This window comes from Hibiscus syriacus, unplaced genomic scaffold (assembly GCF_006381635.1).
Source record: "Hibiscus syriacus cultivar Baekdansim isolate YM2019G1 unplaced genomic scaffold, ASM638163v2 tig00111634_pilon, whole genome shotgun sequence".
NCBI classification, from domain to species: domain Eukaryota; kingdom Viridiplantae; phylum Streptophyta; class Magnoliopsida; order Malvales; family Malvaceae; genus Hibiscus; species Hibiscus syriacus.
The window spans coordinates 295,815-320,741 of NW_024063140.1; the positions used below are offsets into that span (position 1 = coordinate 295,815).

The 24,927-nt window shown below is 34.5% G+C and overlaps 1 protein-coding gene and 1 pseudogene across 1 annotated transcript; both read left to right on the forward strand.

Annotated features, from left to right (window-relative positions):
- Positions 1 to 1,940: 1,940 nt before the first annotated feature.
- LOC120166292 lies at positions 1,941 to 2,897 on the forward strand (annotated as a pseudogene).
- LOC120166293 (replication protein A 70 kDa DNA-binding subunit A-like) lies at positions 2,894 to 13,804 on the forward strand. Its single transcript, XM_039175584.1, has 8 exons — positions 2,894 to 2,900; positions 5,277 to 5,378; positions 8,255 to 8,354; positions 8,925 to 9,237; positions 13,013 to 13,078; positions 13,198 to 13,419; positions 13,532 to 13,672; positions 13,790 to 13,804. Exons 1-8 carry the CDS (start codon positions 2,894 to 2,896, stop codon positions 13,802 to 13,804), a joined length of 966 nt encoding a protein of 321 aa, XP_039031515.1.
- The last annotated feature ends 11,123 nt before the right edge of the window (positions 13,805 to 24,927 follow it).

Here is a 24,927-nt window from a genome sequence, read left to right on the forward strand (position 1 = left end):
AGCCATGAACTGATCGTGCCAAAGTTGATCAATGTTCTTAGGGGTGTTCAAACGGCTAATTGGGTCACTGATCAAACCGAATTTCTATTAATCGAATTAATCGAACTTTTACTTTAACAGTTAACCGAATCGAGCTTTTTAAAAAAAAATATGAATTGAACCGAATAAAGTTTGGTTATTTCGGTCGGTTAGCTGAATTAATCGAATTTTTTAATAATTTTTAATTATATTAATTCAAATATAATAGAAGAATATTTTTAATTTGGATTAAAATTTAATTATGTATTGATAATTTAATGAGTCTAATGTGATTAACAAATAATTGAATTTTTATTGTTAATGAGTTTGAACTTAAAATATGTATTTAATATATATAATATATTTAATATTTAATAACTTTATTTAATTTAGTTAATTAACCGTTAATAAAATATTAAAAAAATTGCAATACGTGGTTTTGCATACGACACGCTAGTCGAGGCGAAACCCAAGAGTTTAGCATTCCGACGTTATATTCCTTAGAACCCGTGGAATGCTGAAAAAGAATAAAGCTGCTTTGGGAAAAGAACCGATCAGAGTTGATACTGAGATAGTAGATCTGTAGGGAGAGAGGTAATCTCGGAATGTAGAGTCTTTGTTAATACGTTCATACACTTTGTTAATATTGAAATTCTAACGATGTAAGGTCAATACATTTACAAAATAAAACGAAACATTTAGATTTCTTTTATTTAATCTTGTATTAGCTTATCAAATTGTTGTGTTAGCCGAATGCTTTGAATGTTGATATGCGGTTACTCAGAAAAATCACTATGAGAACCTTCAGAAACAAATTCGGAATTAAGACTTGGATATTTATTTGTGTTTGGTTCAAGATTAGAGAATTTCAAATTCTTAATTATATTTGATTCGTTTGATTGATTTTTTGTGTTCGAAGTTGAATGAACTTTTAAGTGGATAAACTATTGTTAATCCTCTTTCCACTGCTAATAACGAACTAAAAGGACTATCATGGAGAAGATTGTGTTAAAGTAAGGAGGAAGTTGATTCATGTTTTTCTTTATCTAAATTGTATAATTGAAAACCAAAACTACAACACTACCTCAAAAAATTAGGATAATTTTATACATTTAGGGTGTTTTGGATAATGATTAGATTATTACCTCTCTTGTCTTATAGTGACTATTAGGGGTTACGCCTAGGACATCAGAATATCAAACCATGAACGAAGAAAGGTGTGCGAGAAAAGGAAAGCATATTGGCTAGTGATTATGACGTCCTAATTCTTGACTGGAGGGGACGCCTTTGATCGGGTCATGTAGGAACAAGGTTCAAGTCTATCGGTCTATTAGGATGCCTTAGCTACAATACATCTAGTCAGTACTACCATACATACCTTTTTGAAACCCAGCTGTTCGACCATGCTATGACTAGGGGCAATACCCTTAACCATTAGTCCCATACCTTCCCTTAGCCTTTCGCTTTCTGCCCTAGGTTATGAACCCGACATAGTTTGCATGATTTCATATGGGTTTTTCAAGTGAAGCAGGTGACATATATAAGATAGAGCGTGTGGATCTGTTCAAAAGAAGTAACCCACTAGGAGAGTCGCTTAGATAGTATGCCTCGACCGGAAGACAGTCTGTCTTTCCCACAATGCAGTTAACGTAGGGGAGTCCAGTTTTTTATGAATGAGAAGATGATCCCTAATCGCTGCTTTTGCTATCCCCCTTTCTATACCTCAAATATCTTCTGTCGACGCTGCTACCTACGAAAAAATGGAAAGAGGGCTTGAGGATGACTTCCCTCATCGACTGGGACCCCCAATGCTTTGAGGTGGCTGACGTAGCCTTTAAACGAAGCACTCCCTCATTCCCGGTATCTTATAGTGGATGTCATTCCTATTAGTCCCTGACTCAACCCTCTTACCTGAAGGAATGATGGTCCTAAATGAACTTCGTCTAAAAGGCTTGGTTGATGTCAGAATAGAGAACCAGATAACATTTTTCCCCTTGGTTTACTTTACTTCCAGAAGGCTCAAAAGTAGCAATTCCTGTTAGTGATGAATGAATAAGAAAGTCTTAGTAGACCACAAAGCAAAGGACCTCCATACTATTTTGTAACTGTGAAGTCTTCAGTTCAAAGTGATGAACAATTCACCAATGAGGCTAAGCGCGAAGAATTGAGGACAAAAAAGATTTCGACTAGCAGCACTTCCAAAGTCAAGGTAGACTTCCCTGCGTTCTCAGGGCATCCTGTTAGTATCCCCGGCCAGTAGCAAGACTATATGCTGCTCACGCTTATCTTATTTTGAATTCCATATTTCGTTCATTCACCTAGGAAGAGAAAATTATTCAATAGCTATTGAATACAAGATTGGAAAAGCTTAAATAAAATAGACATTATTCCTAACAATAGGTCCTGGAGACTTCTTGGTTCATCATGCTATTGTTCTAGGTTTACATACAACTACATTGATCTTAGTAAAGTTAATGCCGGATAAAAAGGATTTCGGTTATAATTTTTCTTACGATGGTCTGAGTCGAGGTGGTACTTGTGATATTTCGGCGTGGGACACATTTTATTTGGCGGTTTTCTGGATGTTAAATACCATTGGATGTGTTACTTTTTATTGGCTTTGGAAACACATCACATTATGGCAGGGTAATGTCTCACATTTTAATGAATCTTCCACTTATTTGATGGGATGGTTAAGAGATTATCTATGGTTAAACTCTTCACAACTTATCAATGGGTATAACTCATTTGGTATGAATAGTTTATCAGTCTAGGCGTGGATGTTCTTATTTAGACATCTTGTTTGGGCTACCGGATTTATGTTCTTAATTTCTTGGCGAGGATATTGGCAGACCTTGTTTGTAGAGAAGCGAATATGAGAGGTAACCTATAGACTCAAGCGATCAGCTCGATGAAAACTCACCCCGTATTCCATGTGAGTCAGTTGACTTCGATTAGACCAAACCAACCTAGAGAGGAACGTGCCCGCGAGGGCACCACTAGATGTTGTAGATGAAACTACTAAAGAAGAAGGTTGAGTATATCATATACTACAACAACTTTTCTTATTAGTGGCATCTAAGTTACTGTCACTAAAACTTCAATTTATGTCATTAGATGTATTTTGTGATGTAAAAGTCAATGTCACGACGATCGTCACCCTAGGTGTGTCACTAAATGTCAAAAGTGACGATGTATGTGTTATTGTCATGTATTGTTAAATATATAGTGACGCTAATGGATAATGTCACAATTTAATTTGCATTCAGTGATAATTACTTTTGTCACCAAATGATGTACATTTTCGTCAATAATAAATCATATCGTCACCAATAACACAATAATTTCATTGTATACGTGATGAAAAGAAAATTGTCACATTGTTAGTAACGTAGTATATCGTCACCTAATAGTAGCATGGATGACATTTATATATAACGTCACTATATAATTAATATTCAATGACAACTAATTATGTCACTAAATTATGTAAAATTTTGTTATTGATGATTTATATCGTCACAAATAATACAGTAAAATCAACCTATATGTGACGAAAGAGATATTGTCACATTTTTAGTGACATGATATAAATGTTACCTAATAATATTATGAATGACGTTTATGCATAACATCACTTTATAATTTATATTATATGACAGTTGGTTACGTCACTAAATTAAATAACATTTCGTTATTGATAATTTAGATTGTCACAAATAATGCATTCAAATCAACTTATATGTGACGAAAGAGATATTGTAGCAAAACACAAATAATTTATATTCTATGACATTTTTAATGACAATATATATTACAATTATTTTATTTATACAAATCTAAATAAAAAATAAAATAGTTCACTTATTGCAAAATAATAAGATTTAAACAAATATTTCACTAAATACATAATAATTTCATTTCTATAAATATAAAAATGTTTAAATGTTTACAGAAAATAAAAATAATATGACTTGAAGAATATTTTGTTATAGCAATCTAAATCCAAACCTTGAGTCGGTTGTGATTCTGTTGATGTTGAGTTCGTGGTATCATTCGAAGCTACAAATTAAAATAATCAACATTAGTTACTACAATCCTTACCTCGACTTGGTCCTCGTACATTTTTATGTGATAAATTGACTGAATCTATAGAATAAAAATATTAACTTTGGAATAATAAAAAATAAATAAATTATTCAACGTTGACTTTGCTACAAAGAAAATAATATGTATATATACATATTCTCAGTTTTTATATTTTTAACTATGTCATTGTTACTACTCAATCCTCATTTGCTATTCATTTATATAAATATTGGAAGTAGTGTTTACCTGAATTTTCAATTGTTATATATGGATCAATTTCTTCATGTGTTTGATTTGGAGCATCGGTAACTTGTTGAGATTCAGATTCTTGGGTTCGATTTAGTTTACTGGAGACTTTTTGAGTTTCATTTTCTTGTGTTTGAATCCTTTTACAAGATACTTTGCCTGGTGCCATCCTAAAACATATAAAAAAACTATTATAAATGCTTTCCCCATCTTTTGCAATCAATTGCTCTTAGATATTAGAGGGAACTGCAAAAGCGCATTAAACCACAACCAAAATCATCAATTATTATAGCACAACTGCTCTCCACTAACAGAGCATTCTATAACTTAATTCATAAACACAACAGTACGGTTACACTGAGAGAATGATTCATTTGCAATCCAACTACATTGATAATTATGCTAAATTGCAGAATTTTGCAAACTTACAATGAAATGATTCTAATAACAATATTTTCAACCAGTTTAACTGGAACTGTAAATAAATTAACATAAACAAAAAGAATGATATAAATTCAAAATTCACAAACACATGCACCTAAAGGAAGCATAGAAACATTGCAGAGTTTGAGTCAACATTTATTTATTAAATGAAGAATTATCAATGTGAAAAGGAAACAAGACATGCACAAGTTTTTGAATGAGCTTTCCAATCAGATTGCACAATATCGAATAATAAAAGCAGCAGCATTTAGTAAAATTTAAAAGAAAAAACTAAAATTATTTTGTAAAAAACAGCAATGTTTAACAAAAAATCAGAAATCAAATAATAAAACTAACCATAAACCATACAAATTCAACAATATAAAAAAACCATATTTAACAGCAAAGAAAATAAATTTAAAAGAAAACAAACAATTAACTGCAAATTAAAGTTGGAGAAACATTTGTACTACCTGCAAATTACCTTGATGATGATTCAGGGAAAAGTGGCTCTGATAGTTGCAAAGATGTAGACGTGGTGACTGTTCTTCCTGCATGTTCCACTTCCACAACAGCAGATTCCATGGCTGCTTTGCAGAATGGTAGCCACAGAAGATAAAAGGATCATTCTTTAGGCACGACGCGGAACCAGTTCATCGGGGATCATCCTGGTTTAGATTATGATAGTGGACATGACAATATGAATATGTCCTCATCAATCTGTGAGTTTCAGAATACCGAACGGGTGCCGCAAAGGGTTCCCCTTGGTCCGTTCTCTAAGCCGGCTCCGTCTAAATGGGATGACGCCCAGAAACAAAAAATAATTATAAAAATAATAAAACTATAAAGCAAAATTATCTCAATATAGAATATAGAAAAGAATTTTCTTATTTCACCTACTAGTTTATGATAGTATTCTTAATCCTAAAGGAAATCAAATACACATATGCTTCATAAAATGAAAATCAATGAATAAGGAAAGCAATAATGATTCATTATGAATAAGAAAAAAATACTACTATGAATAAGGAATATTCAATTTTATTAGAGGGAAGTTAAATTTTATTTGGAGGGAAGTTGAAAAATTACCTCCAATATATCTAAACATAATTATTAAAAATTAGAAAAATATAGAAAATTTAGATAAATTAAAAATAATTTAAAATAGTTATTAAAAATAAGGAATATTCGATATAAATAATTATGAAAAATAATTTAGATAAATATATTTTTTATATGTATTTTTTTTAAAAAATGTCTTTTAATATATATTAAATAATTTTTAATATATTTTAAAGAATTTTTTGGGATTGCATATTAAAGAATTTTTTTATTATTAAAAAAAGTTGCAATTCCTAAACTTAAAAAAATAATGGGTTTACATGTAAAGCTTCTCCAAATAGAATAAGCAAACTAACTTCAAATTTAACAATCCCTAATTCCTATTTCATCAAGTAAGTCACCTCTCTCACAATACCATTTTCTTATTGTGATCGAAACCAACTCAATGTTTTATAATATTAGTTTTTTTTATATAAAAGAGTAATATTTTATATTTTAAAATTATTGATGTTGTATGTATCTAAATATATTAAAACTTTATGGGTATTTCTCTGATCAAGTATAAATATCTATTTTTTCCTAAACACTTTGATGTAACATCATGGAAATCATTGAAGTATAATAATATATAAAAAATCATCTGGTCATTTCTTTTTTACGATTTATTATTTTACGTTTTACTCTAAAAAAAACATTGAATATGAGATAATCTAATATAGAATAACGTCAATAAAATAAAAAACACAAAAAAATATATAAATTGCATTATTTAATAAGGTTGTTAGATTATCTTATTTTTTAACATTAAGTGACATAATTTCATGGCGTCTTTTAAAATCGTCATATAAAAAAGAGAGATAAAAACAAGTGACAAATAATTGATTTCATCGTGCTAAAACTATTTTTTGTGACAATAATAAAATGTCACTTTTAGTGTCTTATAAAATAAAACAAATTAAATTGTCACGAATAAAACTTTAGTGACTAATGTGCAACACCACTAATTCAAATTGAATCGTCATTATAATAAATCGTCACTAATACCTGCTTTTCATTGGATATGATTTTACGTCATTATTTTATCTAAATGTCATTAAAAGGTTTCCCACCAAAACAATTGGTGAAAAGATTTTGGCGCCAAACATATAGTGACAAAAATCAATGATCATTTTTAAAATTGTCACAAAAGATATATCATTAATCAATAAATATGACGAAAATAAGAAAACGTCACATTATAGTATGTTTTGTGACGATATATGTAACGTCATATAGAAATTTTGTCATAAATTGACAAATTTGTTTTAGTATATTGATCTAGCCCATACACCCACTACACGAGTGAAATACTACTTAGTCAAGTAGAAGGGCTAACCTGAGTGCGAGGTGAGTTGGGAACGAGCTAAAACTTATGATTCGAAGACCAAGTCAGAGATTACTGGACCTTTCACAGAGCGACTCTCAACGAGGACATTAGCAAAAAAATCGTGTTTTGATTGCCTTGAACAATTCAATTTTTTATTTTTTTATTCCAATTGTATCTACATATTCTTTCTATTTTTTGGGGGTTGCTAACTCAACGGTAGAGTACTCAGCTTTTAAGTGCGACTAGCATCTTTTATACATTTGTATGAAGAAAAGGATTCGTTCATAATTATCGGTAGAGTTTGTAAGACCACGACTGAACTTAAAAGGGGTGGATGGAAAAAAGAGCATGTCGTATCAATGAAGAATTCTAAGAATCTATTTTTTTCCGGATCAGTCCAAAAAATTGTCTTTGAATTTTTGGTGCGGAAAAAAATGAATTGAATTCAAAGTTGGGTCGAGTGAAATTTTTCTCTCCTGAGTACTTGTTGCTGCAGATCTTGCATTGGATATTTGATCTATTAAATTTGGTGGCAAACTGCCAACAAAGGTCTATTGGGTTTCTACTCAGTTGATTTGACTGTCTTATTAGTTGATGTTTTGAATTGGTTGGGAGACACAAAGAGGCTACTCCAAAAGAGATGTTACAAACATGGTATCAGAGCCTTGATTCTGCCAACCGTGGGTGTGGGAAGAGGTGTCCTTTAGGTACATGCTAACTGTTTGACAAAAGGCGCTTTTAATATCAATGAATTGGTGTTTCAGTATGAAATTTGGTCAAACTAGCGATTAAACAATTTTTGAAAAATTGTCATAGAGTTTCGACTAGATTGAGACTAAAAAGAGCAGTTGTCCTTTCTACTAAAGTTATCCTTTTCTTCGCCCATCGCTCATGTGTTAAGTCATGTCTTCAGCCTAATGCCTTCTACACCATATCTGATTTCATTTCCTTACTACTCTGATCTAGCTACTCCTATTCTTTTAATGCCTACAGAGAGGTTTGGTTAGCCTGCTTCCTCTCCTTTCAAGGAGTGCTTATTCCTTTTTCTAGAGCAGCTTATTCTTGTACTACAGTACAGAACAAGGCTAAATGTTAACAAACAACCACCGGATCGGAAAGCTGTGAGAAGATTGCATTCAACCTCAGACGTGTAGTTCTCTCATCTTATTTTTTTAACTCGATTCGACTCAAAAAAAATTGACTCAAATTTACTTCGAGTTGCAATTTCATAAACTCGACTCAACTCTAAAAAATTTCAAGTTCAAATCAAGTAGTAAAATACAACTCGAATAACTCAAAATTTTTAGTAATAAGTGGATTTATTTTCAAGTTTGAAGTGGAGTCCTTCAACTTTGTATGATATATGTATATCACATATGAAAAAGATGAAATATATTTGTATTGTATATATGGTTATAGAAAGTCACTTAAATTGGAATAAAATAATATTATAGTATTATAAATATTTATAAATAAATTTAAATAGAAACTTGAAAAAATTTCAAGTCAACTTCGAGTTGTAAAATAGGATTGGTCAACTCGAATAACTCAAATTGTTTTGACTCGAATCGACTCGATCAAACGCTGACCCCTAGTGAGCAATGACTATACATTAACAGAAGTTTGTTGCTTTGTTCTCGAGCCTCGGCTCTTTGATTTGGAGTTAGAAAAATGTTCATTTAAGAAGTGTTGGATGTATCAATTTTTTCTCTTTGTGTAGGATTATTATTGTGCTCAATTTGGAGACTATAATTCAAGAGTATGAAATTATCAGGAATCCAAAAGTTATTACAGGTTCTGAACCGGAAACTAACAAGTCATTGCCTAATAACAACTTGGAGCCTTCTGTGAGGTCCACCAATAATAAATATAGCGCTCAAGTCCCTTCTGGTAATGACCAGAGTTTCTGGTTCACTATTCAACCTGCATATCAGCCGCCCCCAAATTACAAAACACAAGGCACAATAATGATGAATGAGGCACCAACACACATTATTCCCATTCCTGCTTTGAATCCTTATCAGGGACATTGTGTTGCAGAATACGGCTATCGGATAGAGCAAAATTGTAACTAATAATTTGAGAAAATAAAAATGAAGATAAAAGAGACACAAAATTTACATGGAAAACCCCTAAATAATATAGGGTAAAAACCACGGGCAACGGTGGAAGAATTTCACTATGAGAAAATAGGAATTACAACTTCTCTCGATCTACCAAGGAGAAAACAATGATAATTCTCTCTTGATAAAAAGGAGAAAACAACTCTCAAGAAACTCTCTGAATTCTCTAGTATTGGGAGAAAGCTAGAATGCTTTGGGATGATTTTGAAGCTAAATGAGCTAGGGTATTTATAGTTGAAACATAAGGACTAATTTGTAAATACCCTAAAGTACAATGACTAAATTGAATTATCCCAATTAATAAAAAAATTCCATGCACCTTTCGGTGCATTAATTCTTGAAAATAATTGCCAACTTGCTTGGCACTTTCGGTGGTGCATGCATTTTCAACAATCTCCCACTTACAGATTTGATTGGAACAATCATATCTTCACACCATTCTTTCTACCCTGTACCATCATGTTGGTTACGTCTCTGACAGGCCACAAGAGGATCGACACCAGGTAAATTTATCAGCATTGATCGTCTTCGTCATGAAATCTGTTATGTTGTCTTTAGTATGGATCTTCTGCATATCTACTGTCCCTTCTTCCACCTTTTCACGAATAAAATTATACTGAACTCGTTTGTGCTTTGTCCTTGAATGAAATACTGGATTCCTTGCTAGATGCAAGGCGCTTTGACTGTCACAGAACATAGAGACATACTCTTGATTGTGCGCAAGCTCTTCCAATAGCATCTTCAACCAAATTGCTTCTTTATTGGCTTGTGTAGCTGCTACATATTCTGTCTCTGTTGTGGATGTAGCCACAACTGACTGCAATTTTGAAACCCAGCTTACAGCTCCACCAGCAATTTTAAACACATATCCTGTAGTAGATTTGCTTTTATCCAAATCCCCTGCATAGTCAGAATCAACATACCCATTGATAAGTAAATTTGATCCTCCGTAACATAATGCAATATTTGAGGTCCCTTTGATGTATCTCAGGATCCTCTTTACTGTATTCCAATGCTCTTTGCCTGGATTTGCCATGTACCGACTAACCACTCCCATTGCTTGTGAAATGTCTGGTCTTGTGTATATCATAGCGAACATTAAACTTCCCACTGCTGATGCATACGGTACTCGAGACATCTCTATCCTCTCTTCTTCACTGCTAGGACTCGTACTGGAGGATAATTTGAAGTTAATAGGAAAAGGGGTAGAAATTGGCTTACAATCTTGCATGTTGAATCTTGACAAGATCTTCTTTAAGTAATTCTTTTGTGAAAGCCAAATCTTCCTATTACTTCTGTCTCGGTGAATTTGCATCCCAAGAATCTTGTTTGATGATCCCAAGTCCTTCATTTCCTGCAAAAGTAATCAAATTCTTCGCTTGTGTATTCTCCTCCATTATCTGTTCTGAAACACTTGATCTTATTTCCAGAATCAAGTTTCACCCGTGCTTTGAAGATTTTGAAAGTGGAAAACACATCTGACTTCTTCTTAATAGGGTACACCCAACATCTCCTGGAGTAGTCATCAATAAATGAGACAAAATATTTTGCTCCGCCTAGGGATGTAACTGGTGCTTGCCATACGTCAGAATGAACAAATTCTAGAACACTTTTGCCTCTAGAATTTGATGTGTTGAATTTCAACCGATGTTGCTTACTTGTTATGCAATGCTCACACAAAGTAAGTGATACCTTTGTTAAGCTTGGAAGTAGCTTTTGCTCCACAAGGACTTTCATTCCTTGTTCTGACATGTGTCCACGTTTCTGATGCCATAGCATTGCAGAATCTGAACTACATGAGGCAATAGAGATTTCTGCTTCTAGCAAAGTCTCTCCCTTCAGCATGTACAAGTTTGCAGCTATCTTTTCGCCTTTCAGCACCACAAGCTCTCCACGGAACACCTTCATGATTCATTTTCGTGTTTCAATCTTGCTAGCATTATTATCCAACAATCCGTAGGATAATAAATTTTTCTTCAGGCCTTTCACGTGCCATACATCTCGAACAACTTTAATTGTTCCATCATACATCTTCTATTTGATGGTTCCCACGCCAACAATATCTAAGGCATGATCATTGCAATTATACACAGATCCTCCTGAGACATGTTCATAATGATGGAACCTTTCTCTTCTTGAGGTCATGTGATATGTTACTTCTAAATCAATGAGCCATATATCTGAAAATCTTTTTCTACCTTCCACGGTGGTTGACGCTTCATAGCATAGAGCATCTCCATCATCTGAAGTGTTTGCGGTATTGCCTTGTGGATTGGAGTTTTTATTGAGACTCCAACAATCCTTCTTCAAGTGATCATTCTTTCCACAGTGGTAGAACTTTAAATTCTTTTTTCTTCTGGACTTTGATCTACCATGTTTGTGACTACTGCTTTGGCCACGTTCTGTTGATCTCCCTCTCGTCATTGTCTATGCTTCTACTTGTTGCAGATTTACTTTTCTGTATTCCTTGTTCTTGCGCCGATTTTCTTCTTGTAAAATAGCAGCTACAACGTCATCGAAGACTAGACTGATGACATTACTATTTGTCAAGTTGATGATGAGTTGATCATACGAATCCGGTAGACTTTGAAGTAGAAGTTCAGCATGTTCTTGTTCTTCTATTTTACAGCTTAAGGATGTAAGCTGAGAAAATAAGGTGTTTAGTGTATTTAAGTGCTCCGTCACTGAAATATATTATGGCATACGGAGAGTGTACAATTTCCTCTTAAGGAAAATTTTATTGTGCAACGATGTGGCCTCGTACAATTTGGTGAGATGATCCCATATCTCCTTAGCTATTTTCTTCTCCTCGATGCTTAATAATACTTTATCTGCTAATGCTAGATGAAAGTTTTCCATAGCATTTCCGTCCATCTCGTTCCATCTGTTGTCATCTACGAAATCCATCGGTCTTTCATTGATAGCCGCTAAACACCTGTCTTTCCTCAGGATTGCCTTCATCTTTAATTTCCATAGTGAGAAATTTCTCCTATTGAATTTTTCAATATCAAATTTTGTTACCATAGCTTCTATTACGGATAGCTCCCACTATTTCACTATCATGAATAGTTCTCTGGAACCTTCAAAGAATGGGTAATACCTTCTTACTTTCTTATGTTGGAGGATCCACCTTTTGGTAGCAACCACAAAGACAATAAGCAGATATTACACTCTCTAATCTGGCTCGGATACCAATTGTTGCGGAAGACGGCTATCGGATAGATCAAAATCGCAACTAATAATTTGAGAAAATAAAAATAAAGATAAAAGAGACACAAAATTTACGTGGAAAATCCCTAAATAATATAGGGTAAAAACCACGGGTAACGGTAGAAGAATTTCACTATGAGAAAATAGGAATTACAACTTCTCTCGATCTACCAAGGAGAAAACAATGATAATTCTCTCTTGATAAAAAGGAGAAAACAACTCTCAAGAAACTATCTGAATTCTCTAGTATTGGGAGAAAGCTAGAATGCTTTGGGATGATTTTGAAGCTAAATGAGCTAGGGTATTTATAGTTGAAACATAAGGACTAATTTGTAAATACCCTAAAGTACAATGACTAAATTGAATTATCCCATTTAATAAAACATTTTCATGCACCTTTCGGTGCATTAATTCTTGAAAATAATTGACAAATTGCTTGGCACTTTCGGTGGTGCATGCATTTTCAACACATTAGGCTATTAAAGCTCGATTGACTGCAAAAGGTGATCTTCGTCACAACAAGGCTAGGGAAGATGGGAAGGTCTTTTCCTTTGACCTCCTTGACTCTGATGGAAGGAAAAACGAATGACCAACTTCAACGCAAATTTTGATCGCTTCTACAATGTTATTTAAGTTGGTAAAGTTTACTTGATTTCAAAGGGTAGCTTGAAACTTGCACAAAAGAATTTCAACCATTTGAGGAACGAGTGGGAGATATTCTTGGAGTCAAATTCAACCGTGGAGCCTTGCGCTGATGAAGATGGCTCTATTCTGAGTCAACAGTTCTTCAGACCTATCAGTGAAATTGAGAGTGCTAAAAACAATTCTATACTTGATGTTATCGGTATTGTGATATCTGTAAATCCTTCATTTCCTATTTGTGTACCCATCTCTGTTTTCTCTTTGTTTTTAACAACGTTATTTTTTCTTATGTTTTGTCTTCTCAATCATATTTCTTTGGTTGGTGAGTAACCTTTCAGTCTCTCTATCTCAGGGTAAAAAAGTTAGGTGTTCTACTTCCCAATCAAAGCATCGATTGTTTGTTGGTAATATTTCGAGAAGCTGGGGGGAGGAAGACCTAAGGAAGGTTGTGTCAAAGGTTGGTACTGAAGTTACTGGTTTAGAATTAGTGAAGGTTAGTTTAATGACCTTGTGTATTTGTTTTCTCGTCTCTAGCATATTATTGGGTAACTTGTGATCTCTAGGACTATTCAGAGGTAATGTTGTCGTGTATTTTTTTTTTTGCTTGTAGGATGTGAAGAACTAAAGTAATAACAGGGACTTTGCCTTTGTTGAGTATATAACAATTCATGTGCTAAGTATTCAAGGGAGAAGATGCATTTGTTAGAACCAAATCATATTATATATGGAAATAATTAGGATCTAATCATGCTAAATCATAAAGAATAAAATAAATACTAGGTTAGCGGAAATGTACCTGAATTAATTGCTAGGTTAAAATCTTTAAATCTTTCTTTGGTTGTGATCTTCCAAGAAGATAGAGTTCCTTAAATATAAACTCTCTGACGGGATAAGAGTAAATTCAAGAATGTCTATTTCTTGGGAACCATAACCCCTTTATATAACTGATTTAAGAATCAATTATTATTTGTACTTATAACTTTGTCCCTCATCAAGTTATAAATACAACTTTAATGGTATCTACACTTTTATTTCCATGACACTTCTAATACCTTATGACTTTACAACATAATTGTTCACTTAATTGATGTCATATTTTATTATAACAATATACATTATAAATATGTACTCGTACTTATGGATTTTAATCCAATAATCTCACACTTGGGCAACATATGGTTCCTAATAAATGTATAACCTTATGAGCTTAAAACTTGTTATCATACAATAGATATTCTATAACATTCTCGTCCATCGACCATATCCATATAGGATCAAAGCAGCCTTTGCAATATCTATCATGACTAGACCCATCAATGGTCACGTATACAAATACAGTCAAATGATATAGATCAATCATGGAGCGTAACATGGAAATTACATGCAATGTGAACCACACATGTCTATTTCCATTTGGTCCTCTTTAAACATTAGTGAGATCAAATTTTACCAAAGCCAGAGTGCGGATAAACCAAAATAAACTTTATTTCTGCATAAAATAATCTTAAAATAAATATCATTAAACCGAAGTAACTGAAATTATGTTTATAATAAACAAGCATTAAATACAAACTCCTACTAAAATTGAATATCCTTAAATGATATTACACCCATATGAGTAGTATGCTCATGAAAGACCTTGGGTGACAATTCCTTAGAAGCATGTAATTATGAGTTTGTACTAATATGCTCTATAAACACATAACTACTATGAATTTTCTTTAACAACCAAAAATATAAGGTCTATGTGCTTAGACTTAAGGTGTTTCTACTATATATGGAATAAAGGACTACAACTTAGTTGTCACAAAATAACTCAAGTGGTCTTTTTTATCAATCCATAATTAGCAGTCTATATGACAAAATTTTGCATCCATATTCCAATAAATTAGAGCCCATAAACCTAATGGAGAGAAAACTTCTTCACAACTCGCTTGCTTTAGCCGCTGGGAAAAACCTATCAAGAAAAATTCGACTCATGTCAGCCCATGAATTAAATGAATTAGGAGGTAAATAACATAACCAATCTTTAGCCAAGCCGGCTAAAAAGAAAGGGAAAGCTCTCAATTTAATTTGATCTTCGGTAACTCCATGTGGTTTCATACTAGTGCAAACCATGTGGAATTCCAAAAAGTGTTTGTACGGATTTTCATTGGCAAGGCCGTGGAAAGTAGGAAGAAGATGAATAAGTCCCGTCTTTAATTGAAATGGAGTCCTGCCATTAGGAAAAGTGATGCATAATGGTGTCTGAGTGACAGGAGTTGCGGCTAGCTCACGGATCGTTTGTTCTTCTTCTGCCAACGGGCTTTGATCTTCGTTATATGTATCTGCTTCATAGTCTATCTCTAGATTTGATTCCGTTTCTAAACTCTACTCTTGTTCGTCTTGTCTTTTTCTTTTTTTCTCGAAGCGTTTGTGCGTGGATTCTTCATGCTCGTGCTTCGATCTCCGGGTCAAGATCTACTAATTCTCTCGGGTTTCTTCTGGTCATAAATAAAAAACAAAGAAAAATAAATCAGTACTTATCGTTAGTCCCTGACAGCGTCGCCAATTTGTAACGCGTCGTTTTCGTGTCAAAATAATTCCTTACTCCCAAAAGAAATATAAAGAAAATATAGCAAGTGGAAAGTAAGGGTCGATCCCACAGAGACTATGTAGTTTCTAATTTAGTTTATCTTTTTTGTTTTTGAATAGTAGAGTTTGGATAGGGATGAAATTTAAGATAAAAAGTAAATAAAAATATAAAATATAAAAAATAAAAGGTGAGGAAAGAATAAGATAAATAGTGGGATTTTGAAAGACTGTTTGAAAATAAGATAAAGACAAATAATAATAAAAATAAATAAAATAAAATAAAATAAAATAGTCATTTGAGTTTGAAAATAAGACTTATTGTAAAAAGTAGCCTCAGGCTTTCAGCTTTGAGTCAATTTCCTCGGATCATCGAAATAGATCTTTACTTCAGGATTCACGCCGGTTACTTGTCTACAAGGATAAATCCTTGTGACTATGCTTTGTATACCTAATACCCAAGTACTATCTTTAATATCGGTTTGTAAATTGATCTAATCAACAACAATGTTGTAGATCTAAAAACGTTGAGGCTCGAAAAGCTGTCGACTCAGATTACATTGTTTCAATAATAATCGGTTTCGATCTCAGTTTCCTCGTAGAAAACAATTTTGCTAAGTGTGTTCCCATGAAGTCAAATGTGCTTCAATAAGCTGATCCTTCCTCTCACGTTAACCGCAACAACATCCAGACCAACGTCGACTTTTTGGTTTTAAAATTTTTTTTGATTTGAAAATAAGCCCAGAAAACAGAGAGAGATATCCGAAGTAATTTAAGTGCTTTACAATTCTCACGTTTGGAATTGAGTCATCGCTTTAGCCTTCAGCTTAAAATAAAATTAGCTAAGCAGGACAAAAGTCATACTTAGCATATTTGAAAATAAAACTTAAAATGAAATAAAATAAAAAGTGAAAACTTGAAAAGAAAAGAAAAGAGATAACTTTATAAAACTAAAAAGAAGAAGAAGAATAAATTCTCAGTTGTAGAGAGATGTATTTTTAACCTTACCCTGAGAGGGTATTTATAGCCTTCAAAATCCTAAAAACAAGGTAAAGATAATTCCTAAAATAAAGAAATAAATCCTAATGAAAATACTTAAAACTATTTAAACTAAAATACTAAAAACAAAGATAAGATATAATATAATATAATATTTAAAATAATATATTATTAAAACATGAGTTTAATTCAAATCTGAATTGCAGAAATGTGCAGCTGACCCATTCGTCCTTCTAGAAGCGCTGACTGAACCTTCTACAAGGTGTTGAAGTCATTGCCTCGTAATATGTGTGTCATGCCCAAAGTCATGCCCACTAATCAAACTTTGATTCTGAAAATTAAAAAACTATAGAATTCTGTCCTTTTAGTTCAATTTCCAGAATCTAGTATCCTGCACAGAAAATGAATCAAAACGAACAAATAAGCCACAAAAACCAACGATTAAGGTGCAATTTAAAAGAAAAATAATAACCAAATAAAGCACTTATCAGTTCTCAAACTTTATTATCTTGTATAGAACTTATACTTTACTTGAAGGCATTAATCCATTTTTTAGAGTCATAACCTTTATGACATGACGAAAGTTGATTGGATCATCTTTCATCATTCTACTGTCATCCTTATTTTTTTATAGAAAAACTTAAAATAATAATTCTCTCATATAGTGGGTATTCCTAATGACACTTTTTCTTTAATGTTGTTGAGTTTGTTCTTTCGTAATAATTTCTCACCTTAAGTGGAGAGTTGTTCAATATTATCTTATTGAGGTTATATATTCACTTCTTAATTAATGACATGTATGAACACATGGATATCATCTAAAGTGATAATAGGATTGATTTATAATTCAATTCCCCCTGAAAAGCAATTCGTTCAACCTTATTTCTCCCTCCAACCTCAACATCCTAAAAAATGCTATAGATATCATCTTAAAAATATTACTAATTATGATATCGTAAAACTTATAACCCTTGGATCGTTGATCGATTGTAAATGTATATGATAAGGCAAGCAAATATGTGCAAGTATACACAGTTGGATCAAGTAAAACAGGGTAAGTGAGTTATCGTCTCCTCAGGGATTGGTAGGGGTTTTGATGTTTCACCACAACAAGAACTAGGTGTCACGAGCTAGTTCCTAAATTCTTGTCAAAACAGAAAAACAATTAACAATGGATTATATGAACAAGTGTTAAAGTGTTGTTAAAGCAAGATAATAATGTGAAGTATGGTTATAGAAAAGTTTGGTCGAGGTAAAGAAAATATGAAAAAATAACAAATAAAAATTACCAAGGCAAAGAAAAACGTTGACTCAAATATATTCAGAATAACCTCACATATTCAGACTTTTCATATAGCACTCAGGTTAGTCTTTTGCTATGGAAAGAAATTATTCTAAGTCTGGAAGGATTTGTTATGATATGCTTAGGCTGCCCGACAAGATTACTGAGTATTCGAAGACTAATGCTATAGAAATACTACTCAGCGTTAACTACAACCCTTTGTTTGTCAGACTGTTGTTGTAGTAATACCCCTCAGCATGAACTATAGTCGTTGTCTATCCTACTCAAGCGCCTATCCCTTTTTATTCAATTGAAACCCTCTCCTTATCTCTAAGGTAGGTAGGTTACAGCATCACCATCTCGGATCTATTCCATTGTTCACGTAGATCTATCTTAATTCTCTCGAATCTAAGAATCAATTTCTAGAAAAAAAAGGCAATCTCTCGAATGCTCTTACAAGGTCTAGAAGTGTTTCACCTAAGCATCATACCATCTCTCGAAAGATCTTATAATGAATAGGCAAATATTAAAACAATGAACAAAATAGACGTAAGCAAAATCATAATGCAACATTCATGAACCATAAAATAATTGTCTCGGCAAAACAAAAACCAACACTAAGTAAAGCAATTCATGGTGTTGCTAAAGTGTCATCCAATAGTATCATCGTTTAATACAAACCCTAAAATAGATTAAAAATTAAGAACAAAGGAAGAACGACTCCCAAAACAGAGGGTTCTGCCGTGACGGCTCTGACCAGCACCACACTGGCTCTGGCAGCCAGCCTCTCTCAAGGCCTGATCGTCGCTCTGCTATAGCCTGGCTATGGAGGACACCAAGGACGGTCGGGTTAAAGAACGGTGGAAAGTAAGGTACTGCAGTTGCTTACTCCACGCCTCAGGTAAATTTTCTTCTTCCTTGCCTCTTCTTTTTGGCGGCTGTGACTAGGTATTTATTAAGGGAATTTTCCTAGTGTTTTGCGTAATTAAATATTCCATAAATACTTGTGTTAAATTGTCCATTCTATAGAGGGAAAGGCGGCTGGATATGGTCATAATCTTGGGGGCTTGATTGCACGTAAGGTCAGTCGTACAACTGGCAGGTGACATCAGTAATTTGTCAGATCCGCTTCAGACTTGTAAGATAAATCTTGCCTTGGCAAGAAAAATTTGTTCCTCACAGTCTTTATCTTTTGAGTTCTATTGGCCCTTGCGAAATATATTTTCATGACTGAAATGTTCCCCCTAAGTCAATTCATGCATACATAACCCACAAAATCCCTTTCTCCTCAGTTGCATCAGTTAAGCCAAATAAATCTTGCATGGGTAAAACTTATCCACCACATACAATTATAACCTAAATACAACTAAATACAACTAATATGTTATGACAATAATGTTTAGACAAAAAATAACTTAAGTAAAATGACTAAAAATAGAGTCTTTTTACAGAGTTGTCATACCCCTAAACTTAAGCTATTGACTAAGCAGCTTAAGCAGAGAAAGCATGCAATCGTGTTTATAAGTTTACAAAGAATCAAGCCTATGGTTGGTTTTATAAGTTTACAAAGAATCAAGCCTATGGTTGGTTTTATCCTTTGACAATCTTGTAAAATAATTTTGGCCTAGGTAATAAAATTCTTCTTTCATCATCGGGTATCCTCAATTCATTCCAAACAATAGTCTCAACATACTCATGCCATGACAACCAAAAATTTTCAACCAATTACCATCAACTACTATTGACTAAGTGTGAGACACAACACCTCCCCCAAACTTGTGGGATACATTGTCCTCAATGCATGAAAAATAAAAACAAACTACATTAATCTAAATGCAACTACAAATGCAAAGGGAAAATTTTTACCTTATTGTAGTGGGGAGGCTTGACTGTACACACGTGTTTTGCGTTGCTTTGGAGAAGGGGGCTCTCAGAGTGTCTCCTGATGGAATTGAAGAGGGAGATAGCTGAAGGACACGACTTGTTGTTCGCTTAATACAACGCCTCGTGCTCGGGGCATTTACTGGTGATGGTCTTTCCTCAATGTGGGTGGGATCTACAGGTGTTTCTTGAGAGTGACTTTGGCCAGGTCCAGGAGCTAGTGTAGTGTGGCGATCCATGAACTGTTCAGATTCTTGCTCGGTTGTAGGCTGATCAAGGACTGGAATGAAATCATCATCTTCAAAAAATTCGGGTGAAATTTCCTGTGTGTTTTCAGACGAAGAGAAGAATGAGCTTAGATATTCGTCTTTCTTGTCGTGGTCTTCTTCGTGTAGAGGCAACACATGCGTGGATAGTGGAGGGACATCTACAGAGAATTCGGGGGAACATTTTGCACCGAGGTGTGAAATGTATTGTCGTCTGCTGTGTGTTTCAGAATTTCATTAGGAAAGGGAGGCAGGTCCTCATTAGTAATTGAGAGCAGCTCTTTGAAGAAGCATTTAGTTGTGCATCCCTCGCCTTGAAATAGCCAAAGAAAGTCTGCATATGACGTTCCAGGAGCTCAATTCTCTCGCGCATCTCCCTTATAGATGTGACCACTGCTGCCATTCTTACCACGACAACTGATTTGGCTCCTCTCTCCAGGCCCTCATGTGGAGCATTATCATCGAAGCTCATGAGTTATGGAACCTTCTTTTTGGTTATCCCTTCCTTTGACTTGATAAAGTCCTCGAGCGGTTCCTCGGGGGACTTTTTCTTCTTGTATAGAGCAGTTATCAAGTTAGGAAAAATAAGGTTACCTCTATTCCTCTTTGCACAGTCATGAATTTGGTCGAAGATGATCTCCCCAACATCGATTGCTTTCCCATAAATAATCGAGTGCATTTCCTTCAATAAGTGATTCTATAGCTTTACAACTGGCTTAAGGGCTCGGCAATCTACTAGCTTACACATGGGCACATTTCCTTCGAACTTAGCCCATCCGAAGCACATGTCTTCAAGAACTCCATCATATGTTTTTTGATCTGCTTCGGCCAGGAATTTCGTGTGTTGATCCTCCACCTTACCGAGCTTAAAATAGCGTTGAGGGCTGATGGAGAGAAACGGATAGATTTCTCTCTCACATAGACATTATGTTGATATGGGTCTCCTAAATGGGCATAAAATTCGCGAACCATCAACGGCGCCACCGCCTTAAGATACCGAGCAAACTTCTCCCACTTATGCTTCCTTAATACGTCCATTACTTGTGGTCCAAATGCTTCGTCACCGTCTACTAGAAAAAACAAATTCGTCCTTCAAATAGATTTGCCTTTATTTAGGTTTTTTAACCTTGCTTCGACTTCGGCGGTCTGGAAACGTTCAAATCCTGAGGATGTGGGTGTATTATTCTTGGATATGGCCATGGTTTTTCTCTATTACAGGGTGTATCGTGGCAATATTTTGGAGAAAAGAGTGAAGAGAAAAGGTTGAAGACAAAGAAAACAAGGAAACAATGAGGAGGAATGAGGGATTGGTGGTTTATTTGGGCTTAAAACGGTAAATATGGAAAGGGTAAAAGATATGATCTTAATGAGAAGATTTGTTGATTTGACGTAAAGGAAGGGAAATATATCTTTCCCTCTTCTTAATTACTTCCAAAACTAATTAGCTTAGGGTTTCTCTTCCTCCCATGCATGAGCTTCAACCATGTGTTGCCACGTGTACCTTATATGCCTAAAAGAAACAAAAGTATCTTAAAAATTTAAACAACGTGTATAATAAAATAACTTAATTTATTTATGTACAGAATTCAAATTTTTGGTTTCCTAGGTAACCAAAATTGTTTAGGAAAGAAAGATAAACTCTTGGATATCGTGAGTCACCGATATCGTCGCGCATGATTGGTGCTTCTTTGTATTCCTTCAATCTTTGACCATTCACCTTAAAGGTGGATCCATCATCTGAGTTCTTGATTTTTATTGCTCCATTGCTATGGACTTAGTGTACAATGAACGGTCCTGACCATCTAGATTTTAGTTTGCTTGGAAACAGTTTGAGTCGTGAATTGTAAAGCAAAAGTTGTTGTCCAGAATAAAATTGCCTTGGAAGTTTTTTTCTATCATGCCATCGTTTCGTTTTTTTCTTTGTATAGGCGAGCATTTTTGTAAGCATGAGCTCTAAAATCTTCCATTTCGTTTAGTTCCAGTAATCTTCTTTCTCCAGCAAGATGGGCATTCATGTTCAATTTCTTTATGGCCCAATATGCTTTATGTTCAAGTTCCACAGGCAAATGGCACTCCTTGCCGTAGACTAGTCTGAATGGGGACATTCCTAGTGGTGTCTTGAATGCTATGCGATAGGATCATAGCACTTCATCCAGCTTTGGCCACCAGTCCTTGCAGTTTGGGTTAACCACCTTCTCAAGGATCTGTTTGATTTCCCGGATAGAGACTTCGGCCTACCCATTGGTCTGGGGATGATATGCCATGGCAAGAATTTCAGCATGGTGTTGGAGTCATTCTTAGGTGTTGCGATGGCTTCTACCTATTTGGACATGTAGTCCACTGCTAAGAGAATGTATAGGTCACCAAAAGATGAGAGGAAGGGTCCCATAAAGTTGATCCACCACACATCAAAGAGTTTGACCTCCAAAATGTTTGCCATGGCATTTCATGTCTCTTTGATATGTTCCCGGTGCGCTGGCATCTATTGCATGACTTATAGAATTCTTATGCATATTTGAACAAGGTGGGCCAATAGAAACCGGATTGAAGAACCTTCTTTGCAGTCATCATTCTACCAAAATGTCCTCCGTACGGGGATGAATGGCAATAAAGTAGAATTTCCTTGTTTTCTTCTTCTGGGACACATCTCTTGATTATTTGGTCGCCACATTGCTTGAATAGGAATGATTCATCCCAGTAATGGTGTTGCACATCATGTCTGAATTTTTTTTCTGCTCTGGCTAGATAAATTTGGAGGCATAATACCACTAACAAGAAAGTTAACTATGTCATCGTACCACGACACAGCCGTGACAAATAAAATTTTCTCATCAGGGAAATCCTCCTGAATGTCCTTCATGTCATGACAAATGATTTTGTTTTCAGTACCCTTTCTATCATTTACCTCTAAATCGAACTCTTGTAGTAATAATATCCATCTAATGAGCCTAGGCTTTGCATATTTTTTATTAACTAAATATTTAATGACAGTGTGATCAGTATGAACAATAACCTTAGTCCCTATGAGATATGAACTAAACTTATCGAATGCAAATACTACAACAAGAAGTTCTTTTTCAGTTATGGTGTAGTTCATCTGTTTATCGTTATGGGTATGGTTAGCATAGTAGATAACATTAAAGAATTTACTTTTACGTTGTCCTAGTACCGCCCCAACTGCATAGTCACTAGAGTCGCACTTGAGCTCGAAAGGTACGTCCCAATCTGGTGGAATAACAATTGGCGTCGAGGCAAGTTTTTTTCTTCAAATCTGTAAAAACATTTAAACATTTATCATTAAACACAAACGGGTGATTTTGTTGGAACAAAATACTCAAAGTCTTTGAGATTTGAGAAAAATCCTTTATGAACCGCCTATAAAATCCTGCATGTCTAAGGAAACTATGTATGCCCTTTACATTGGTAGGTGGAGATAGATTATCGATTACTTCCACCTTGGCTCTACAATCTTCCACCATATCTGAAAAAATGGCCATCATACACCTCTGAAAGGTTGTTGGAACATTACATAGGCTAAACGAAATTCTTCTAAATGCATAGGTTCCATACGAGCATGTGAAAGTAGTAATCTCTTGATCCTCCAGTGCTAAGGCTATCTGATTGTATCCAGAATATCCGTCAAGGAAGCAGTAAAATGCTTTTCCTGCTAACCTATCGTGCATTTGATCAATGAAAGGGATGGGAAAGTGATCTTTCTTTGTTGTTTTATTGAGTTTCCTGTATTCCATACATATCCATCTATATGTGATTATTCTAGTAGTTAAAAGCTCATCATTTTCATTCTTAACCACGGTCACATCGCCCTTCTTTGGCACACACTACACCGGACTAACACATGAGCTATCGGATATTGGATAAATTAATCCAGCATCCATCCATTTTATGATTTCCTTCATCATCGCTTTCTTCATGATCGGGTTAGTCTTCTTTGTGGTTCTACAGAATTGCTATGACTATCTTCTAAGTTGATCATGTGCATGCATATTGTAGGGTTGATTCTATTCAAATCTGCCATGGTCCACCCGAGAGCCTTTTTGTGTTGCGACAAAACATTTAACAAATTGTTCTCTTGTTCGGACGTTAGACTAGCAGAAATTATCACTGGTAAAGTTTCATTACTACCTATATAAGTATATTTCAAATGAGAAGGCAAAGTTTTAAGTTCCATTATGGGTGCATGTTGTAATGATTATTTTGGGGGAATAAATTCATTGAAATCCAAGGGTTCAAATTTCATTCCTGGTTTAGCTTGAATGAAGCTAGATTGATCCTCTAATTTATCTTCATAACCCGCTTTGGTTTCATTATAAGGAAATATGTCATTTGCTTCATTCGAAAAACTGTTGTCGAGGCAAAAGTTGTCACAATCCTCTTTTAACAATTTTTCGCCCAGGCCAAACTTTTCGCGTTCTTACATTAGAAAAAATTTTTCCTGGCATAAAGTGTCGTACTCTTCTATATGTAAAAATTATCCTTGGCCAAGATTCTTTGCTCCCTCTTCCTCTATTAATTCCATGTCTCTAATGCATTTGCATTATTCTGAATCATCAACATTCTTCATGGAGTTGAAGACATTGATTGTGACTTTTTGGTCTCCCCTCGCATCATGAATTCTCCCTTCTCGCAATCTATTAATATTCATCCCGTAGCCAAGAAGGGCCGCCCAAGAATGATGGGTGCATTTTCATCAGCCTCACAATCTAATATGAGGAAGTCAACTAGAAACAC